Raw genomic sequence first — 8,410 nt, forward strand, 5'->3', positions numbered from 1 at the left:
ATAATTGAAGACTTTGTGACATTTATTGGATGATAAAATAATCTTTAAATTTTGCATGCTTTTAGTTTAATGAGCGTCTTAACAAGATAAATCCAACGAGCTTAAGATTGATTAATTCCAACATAATTAAGATACTTTAATGATGAAAGAATGACATATGATCAAGGGAATCACCATGGACCATTTAATAAAGTGTTTTTAATTTTGGCTATATTTATAGGATATGCTACTTTAAAATTTTATAAATATATCTCACTTCCTATATTGAAAGTATCATTTGCCTAAGATTCAAGAGAGCTTAAGGCTAGAAGAATCATAAAGCTTCACCAATGTGTTACAATCACATAACAAATAATGGAGGATCAAACAAAGTCTTGTGACACCTTACAAGCGAATTTAGCCACAATAAAGCTCTCTCACTTCTCTTGAAAGATTAATAAAATAGCTTAATGAAACGCAGTTTTAATCACTTCAACTTATTATCATCTGATGAAGGGCGATCATCTGAGTCAGTTTGTCGAAGATCTTCAATCATCCTAACCACTTCTTCCATTCTCGGCCTCTGGTGTGGATCTCTTGATGTGCAAGCCAAAGCAAGCTGAAGCATCCCAACCAACTCTTCTTCAATATGGGGGTACCTCATAAGCTCCACATCAAACACCTCTGCAGTCCACTCCTCTCGAACAACAGACTGAACCCATCTGGGCAAATCAACAATCTCATCATGGCCGGGAGCACGGACCGGAGATTTCCCGGTCAGCATTTCGAGAACCACGACGCCGAAGCTGTAGGAATCAGTCTCATGGGTGAATTTCCGGGTCTCGGCGAACTCGGGAGCGAGATAGCCGACGGCCATGCGAGAGGGAGTGGTAGGACAGCTGATAAGCTGTGAAACACCATAGTCTGAGACCAAGGCATGGAGGTCTGGGGTGAGGAGGATGTTTGAAGATCTTATGTTGCCATGGGAAAACTTCACACCAGCTTCTGCATGTAAGTGAGCTACAGCCTTGGCTGTTCCTAGCATGATCTTTAATCTGGATTCCCAGTCTAATGGAGTTCTTCCTGCATTTCTGTTTCCTGTTTGCAGATGGAGATGGAACATTATATGAAATGGAGGAGCAGGAAATTCATAAGATGTGATGGAAATGTCTGGACTTTTTTTTTTTTTTTTTTTGAATGTTAGAGCACAATTTGATGCATGAGGAAGACTTAAACTTTGTTTGAGACGGCTTTCTTACTACTTTTTAAAACAGTTTTTTAATATAAAATTAAAATTTGTGTACACAAAAAGCTGCTTTAAAGTGCAGCAAAAAAGCAACCCCAAACGAAGCCTTAATTTCGAAATTTTGATAAGATCCTTTTGTTTAACAAATGTCTTGTAAAAAGCAGTATACAAATGCTCTTTTTTGAGGAAGAACATTTTTTTTTCTTTTATTGCTTGATGTTTTTATTGTAGCATAGCATAATATCCATGAAAAACATTACTTGTCTTTAATGCAAGCACACAAAATTTTCAAGACAAAGAAAGCTACCTAACAAAAAAGCAAAATAATCACCAACTGACTAACAAGATAGGATATTCTAATAAATAAAATTGTTCTCCACCTAACTAATAAGACAAAGTATTTGTTTTGATATGCCGTATATCTCATGAATCTACCATAATTTATTGTGTAGATTTCTTGAAAACTTGTAAAGATATCTGTAGCCTTCCAATATATCCCTTAAATACTAATGTGGGTCTCACTAACATTTACTTTGATAAGCATTAGTCTGGTTGACTATAAACTGGAGGACAACAGCCATTCAGACACACCCATCAAAGATATTTAGATGGAATAATTATATGAATATTAAGCTTACCATTAGATTTGTATTTAGGAAGACTTTTTATATAAGAATATTAAATTGAATTTCACCTTGGAGAGAGAGAGAGAGAGAGAGAGAGAGAGAGAGGTGGTGAGAGGATGATTAGTATGGGCAATCCTAAGAATGAAAAATAATGTTCAAATTTGTAATGGTTTATTTTGTTTGATTCAGGACATTTAAGTTCTTAGAAGTATTATGAAAGATAAATAAGTCATTTCATTGAGTAGAATTATAGCTTGGTAACTGAGAAATCTCCTTCAAAATTTTTTGTACTGTAATTTTTTTATTATACATAGATCTCACTTGCTATTGATGCTTTAATAAAATCATTACTCATGAAAAATAATCTAAATATATAAGGACAAGGGCGAAATGGTGGTATTTAAAGTTTTAAACTTGATAGGGTATCTAAACTAAATGATTTATGCATGCAAACAAAAACTAAAAGTTTATCATCATTAGACTCATCCCAATTATCTGAGGCCGGCTTTTTCAATTCTCATTTTTCATTAATTTTTGAAGACAATTTAAAATTAGATTTTTAAACTCCATAATATTATTTGGCTTGATCATAATCCATAATAAAATATTGGGGCCAAGATTTATATTTATCATGAGAAATAATTCTATCCTACTAAAATTACATTTCTTATGAATTAGTACCCATGGAGGGTTTAGTTATCATAATGGCTACGAAAATGTGTAGGATTAGAAAATCTAAAAATAATTTAATTATGATCATACAAAAATCACATGTACTCCTTCAAAGGCAAGGGGATTTGGACCACATAAGCTATCCACTATAAGTTAAACCTCGTATGAAAATATGAACTCCTTTAGAAGTAAAATTTCACATAATACATGTGCTCCAATAACAACTAAAACATTGCATGACACATGGGAAGATTTAGAATTTACATGAATCTAATTCCCTTATTGTCGTGTAGTCCGATTTTAGATTAGGTTGTTCCTATCTGGCATCACACTATTGTAAATCCTATATATAGTATGTATAGGTTGATGTAAAGTTCACCCTCTGGTAATAGCCTATAAATTAAAAATTTTGAATTCCCTACAGCATCTCTCCTTCTCATCCCTCCCTTCCCCCACTCTCTCTCTCTCTCACTCTCTCTCTCTCTTGCAAGAAGGCTCAAGAAGCGCTTCTCTTCCTCAAGCAATCTATGTTAAAGCATAAGTTTTTAGGCTTTGCATTTTGGAGGCATTCAAGTAGCAGTCTAGAAGTAGGAAGGATGAAAAGCACCTCCAAATCTGTCATAATTATAATTTCCAACGCAAAAAACGAAGCTTTGTTAGGTGCTATAAAATATTAATAACTTTATGAAAGCTGACAATCTATACATCAGCATCAGGCAAAGATTATTCATATTCTCGGGTCAGATCATCAATCCACTCAACCAGTAAACGTAGATATAGTAACTATGTCAATATTAATAGCATGCGGTAGAATTAGAAGATGTAACCTATAAGGCATCTAAGCTAAATGATTTATGAATCACGCAAGAAATTTTATAGATAAAGTACTTAAGGATATCGGCTTAAATTCCTTCACATTAAATGATGCATTCATGAGTTAGATGACAAATAAACACCTAAGGAGAACACATACCATGCAGAAGTGCAGATAAGTTGCCAGTGGAGGAGTATTCATACACCAAAAGCTTTTCATCCTTTGCATAATAATAAGCTCGCACAGGTAAAATATTTGGATGGTGTCCAACCCTCCCAATGATCTCCATCTGCTGCTCAAATTCCTTCTTACCTGCCACCACCTCCTTAAGCCTCTTCACCACCACTGTAGTGCCATCCTCAAGAACAGCCTTATAAGCAGTCCCATAACTCCCCTTTCCAAGAACCTCAGCAGAAGCTCTCAGAAGATCATCCAAGTCAAAGTTATAAGAGCAGCTATCGAAAAAACACAATTTATTCCTTTCAGCCTCTTGAATTCCACTGCTATACTCCTCATGTTTCTCATCCCTTCCAACACTTGACACCTTTCTCTTTGTCAATTCACCAGATTCACTATCTTCCCTCTTCAAGATGCATATAAGTAAAATGATTGCAAGAAGGAAAACTAAGGCCAGTCCGCCGACCATGATTGCAATTATGACACCAATGGTTAATTTTTTGCTTGAGTTTTTCTGGTGATCATTGGGAAGTAGAGGAAGAGGTGATAAGGGAAATGAAGGTGAGGGGGAAGGGAGAATAGCTGAGCATTGAGGTAGAGGAGGGCCACATAACTGCATGTTTCCAATGAATGAATCATTAGGGAAACTCTGGAGAGAGAAAGGCACAGAGCCATTCAGATTGTTGAAGCTAACATTAAGATATTTAAGCTTTGGGAGCTTGAGGTCAGGTATGGGACCTGAAAGAATATTGTTCTTGAGATTCAGTGATGTGAGATGAGATAAATTCCGGATTGTGGTTGGAATTTCTCCCGAAAAAAAGTTGAAGGAGAGATCAACAGAGCTGAGCATGAAAGAAAATGAATCAGGCAGATTTCCTGAGAAATTATTATGTTGAAGGTAGAGAAAGCGCAGGGAAGGAAGGGATGCAACATCTAATGGGAGTGTACCACTAAGTTCATTCAGTCGAAGGCTTAAAACTTGCAAGGCATCAAGCTTTCCTATGGTGTTAGTAGGGATATTTCCAATGAGACCAATCCCAGGAAGCCTAACTCCGAGGACACGCGCTCTATCTTTTGTGCAAGTGACTCCAATCCAAGATGAACAAGTTGGTCTATCAAGCCTCCAATTAAGCTTCTTGCCATGGTGAACTGCAGCAGCAAAACCAAGAAGAGCTTTCTCGTCGCGACTCAAGTCAGCAGCTGCTTGAAGGGAGAAGCAAAGAAAGAAGAAAGCAAAAATAAGAGTCACAAGATGATGGCATCTGAACGTGAGGTGATCCATGGCTGGTTTCCTGAACTTCTCCCGAAGAACTTCAAAGAAAGCTTGTTGAGCATATGATACCACAAAATCGTTCTCACCTGTTTGAACAAAATTTAATACAAAAGATAACAAATTGATGATATATGCATGGACATGGCAAAGAAATTGAAAGCAAGCGTTTCCATTTGTATGCAAACATAAGCTTCATAAACATCAGGCACAGAAAATGCTTTAAATGAGAAAATAACAAATACAATCTTAAGAATAGGAAAATAATATTTCATTACAGTATGAGAAGCAGAGGATAACACACCTTCGACAAAAAGGATTCCTTCTGACCAGCAAAGTAAGTCATCAACTACGCTGGCTATGGAAAAGATAAAGTAGCACTTCTGGTAGTGTCCCAAAGAGGAGTGTAACCTCCACCATGGGTTTCACATGAGTAACAGTACAAGAACAAGACAATATTCTTTCTGCTACTGTTACCTTCTCCAAACTAACATAAACTTGAACTATTACTTTGGCTAGAGCAGATTTATCATACTCAGTTTATCAGTCTATCTACCCTTAATTTATCATGGACCACATAATAATAAATGAGATCTAGTCCTGTTCACTTCTAAGCATCGGAAGTAGTTAGGAGAATGAGCAAGAAGGCAAAGCCATAAATATTTCCTAGAATCAAGACCCCACTTCACAAAAGCTTAAAGACTTATAAAATATTGGCTATAAGAATTGATCTGCTCATACTAAGGGCACCGTCACTGTCAACCACAAGAATTTTTATTGTGTGCGGACACCACCGGATGGTGAGAATCGTCTAGTTTTATCTCTGTCTACATTAAAAGAGTAGTCAAAGCATAACTGCTACAATAATTGTGCTTTGACTATACTTTTACTGTAGACAGAGAGAAAATCGAATGGTTCTCTACCGTCCGGTGTTTGCACACAATAATCTCTCCAACCACAATATCTACTTCGGGTGATATATTTGTCAACATAATCAATTTACTTAGAAAACATTGTAGTGAAGGAAAATGAAATGAAAATGACTAAGAGAATCAATTTACATATTAATGGCATTGGAACCAAAGAGCTAATACAAAATTGTGAATAAAATGCATTTTCATCCCTCCAATTGTTTCAATCCAAACTTAGCCTTAATGTTCCAAAGCCATCTGAAAGGTCTTTAATGAAGAAAAATGGTGACTTTAAGAATTTTAATCTTACAAAACTTCCATTTGACTAAAATCGAGGCTGTTTGGTAGCAGGATTTAGGCCCGATATTTGAGGCAGATTTGAGCGAAATTCAGCCAAACGGCCTAAAATGCAAAATCAAATCTCAGGGAAAATGTAAGCCGCCATGGACGGAAAATTCTGCCTTTTCGTGCTAAATTCAGGATTTTTGAAATCTTATTTTTTGCCGGATTTATGATATCTATTGGCTTCAGAGGAAGAGTCCGCTCGTTAAATTCACTCTATAGTCAACCAGTCACACGAGATTTAATACGACTTATCACGAATGTTACCAAATAGTTTTCAGGATTTAGGCCTCTCATATTTCCGAAATCCGAATTCAGAGGATTTACAAAATCCTACTTAAATCAAAGCCTGGGCGCTGCCAAACAGCCCCTCAGCATCAAATAAGGCAGCATAGCCCAAAGGAATTCAAAAATGAAAAGGAATTCATGGAAAAATACAAAGTTGGAATAATGTCCTCGCATCAACAAAGGTACAAAAGAGAGGATAAAGAAAAGCGAAAGTAAAAAAGAAAAAGGTAAAAAAGCTAAGGTTAGAAATCAGAAGCAAGCATATAAATTAGTTGAAAGTATTAGGGTATTAGGTTCCATTAAGTTGGCCTAACCCACTTACAAAACAATAATTAAATAAAGGAAACACAGAAACGACAACAATCACTGTTGATTCTGAAACAATTTCTCTTCTTTAGAACCGCATATTCAAAGCACTACACCTAATTCAGTGAAGCCATGGCCGCCCCCATTAACAACTGAGCAAATTGTCATATTCAAAATATTCACCATCAAATCTGAAACAACAGTAACTGGAAACCATTCAATGTAAGAAAACAAATTACAGAAAGCAATCAAGCAAAGAAAAAGAAAACGACTTCTTTCTTAAAACCAGAATGAAACTAAAAAGATAGCCCTAGCGATAACAAACCAACAAATCAAGAAGAAAGCAACATTCCACTGAGATTAATTAAAAAAACAGAGAGAGAGAGAGAGAGAGAGAGAGAGAGAGAGAGAGAAGAAAAGGAAACGTCAACTTACGGAAAAAGATAAGCGGCGCCGCGGACCTAAAGCCCATCATAGACTCTCTCCATATAGTCTCCAGTATAGCAGCAAACTGCTCGGCAGATTCAAATACTTATGGCATTTGGTATGAAATTCAAAGCCTTAACATTTACAAATACATTTCATTCATTGTATCTAATCTCTCGCAGTAAGAACTTTGATCCAAAGCCAAGCGTGAATCGCGAAGCAAAGTTCTTGAAAGAGTTACAGGCCGTTCAAATCCGCCATTGGAGCTCGAGAGTCGAGACCAGAGAGAGCGAAGACAACAGTCACTTTTGGGCGATGGAGTATTTAAAAGTAACCCTCAAAGTTTCTTAAATTTACGAAACTGGTTTTCCCTCGATAGCGGGGTGGAAGGCGTGGGGGATCATATATTGATATGGTTGATTTCAACCGTTAGATCCCGATCGGGCGGGCAAATATTGGCTGTTGGTTTCACCGGCTGGTGGGTCCCACCTTACCTAACGTTTGCATGGTTTGATTCGAATTAACTTCACTTCCCATAATACACCGTACGTGATTTTTTTCCCATAATACCCCGGCATGCAATAAGGTATTACAGAGCCCATTAAAAATGAAAAATATATATATACTTATAAATCTGTTGATTTTGAATGAATTTTAAAAATATTTAAATTTATCCTTTATTTATTATTGTATTTAAATTAAACTTAAGAATAGTTTAATTTGAATTATTATGAGTGTTAGAGTAAAATTTAGATGTTTGATTAAACAAAAAAATAAATTCAATATAGTTTATTGGTGCATTAGAATTCTGTTATTAGTCTATTTAAAGTAATTGTTCACATATATGTCGGGGTCCAAGAGGATAGCGCCCCCTACAAGGGTTTTTGGGGGCAGCGCCCTAGGAACAAATTTAGATTTACTATTTCTCTTTGTATTTGTTTCATCATTCTCTAATAATAACACATCTACACAATGTATTTAATTATATTAGAGGCAATTGCCTAAAGATCATAGTATTTAAACATTTTTATGGGGAGAAATTGCCTAAAAACCCTTGTAATAAAGACTAAAATTTATCTAAATAATAGTATAATGAAAAAAAAAAAATTCATGGAGGGAAATTGGCCCCCTAGCAACAAAGGGGTTCCGCCCCTGCTCGAGATCTATATATGCATTCCTGAATAGTGACTTCCACCTCCATAACTATTGACCAATTTTAGCCATCATGACCTTCACGATCCTTTTCAATAACATCTCTCTCTCCATCGACCTAGGTTCAAGCCAAGCTTCCTGTCTCATCATTGATCACCACTGATACATCATGCAAAAATTATCTTGATCGCTAGCAACAAA

General features: G+C 36.1%; 1 protein-coding gene across 1 annotated transcript; it reads right to left on the reverse strand.

Annotated features, from left to right (window-relative positions):
• Nucleotides 1–325: 325 nt before the first annotated feature.
• On the reverse strand, nucleotides 326–5,433 carry LOC110101823 (probable inactive receptor kinase At5g58300). The gene is made up of 3 exons (XM_020829889.2): nucleotides 5,089–5,433; nucleotides 3,497–4,873; nucleotides 326–1,077 (listed from the first exon to the last, which is right to left on the reverse strand). The coding sequence occupies exons 2-3, from the start codon at nucleotides 4,794–4,796 to the stop codon at nucleotides 467–469; spliced, it is 1,911 nt and encodes a 636-aa protein (XP_020685548.1). The 5' UTR covers nucleotides 4,797–4,873; nucleotides 5,089–5,433; the 3' UTR covers nucleotides 326–466.
• Nucleotides 5,434–8,410: the final 2,977 nt, after the last annotated feature.

This window comes from Dendrobium catenatum, unplaced genomic scaffold (genome assembly GCF_001605985.2).
Source record: "Dendrobium catenatum unplaced genomic scaffold, ASM160598v2 fragScaff_scaffold_414, whole genome shotgun sequence".
Classification (NCBI taxonomy): domain Eukaryota; kingdom Viridiplantae; phylum Streptophyta; class Magnoliopsida; order Asparagales; family Orchidaceae; genus Dendrobium; species Dendrobium catenatum.

What these genes read in the sequence shown, in the direction of transcription:
- LOC110101823 (XM_020829889.2), bottom strand. Translation starts at nt 4,796, where the DNA reads ATGGATCACCTCACGTTCAGATGCCATCATCTTGTGACTCTTATTTTT. An exon ending in CTTATCTGCACTTCTGCATG is followed by an intron (nt 1,078 to 3,496) that starts GTATGTGTTCTC and finishes ATCTGCAAACAG; the next exon opens with GAAACAGAAATGCAGGAAGA.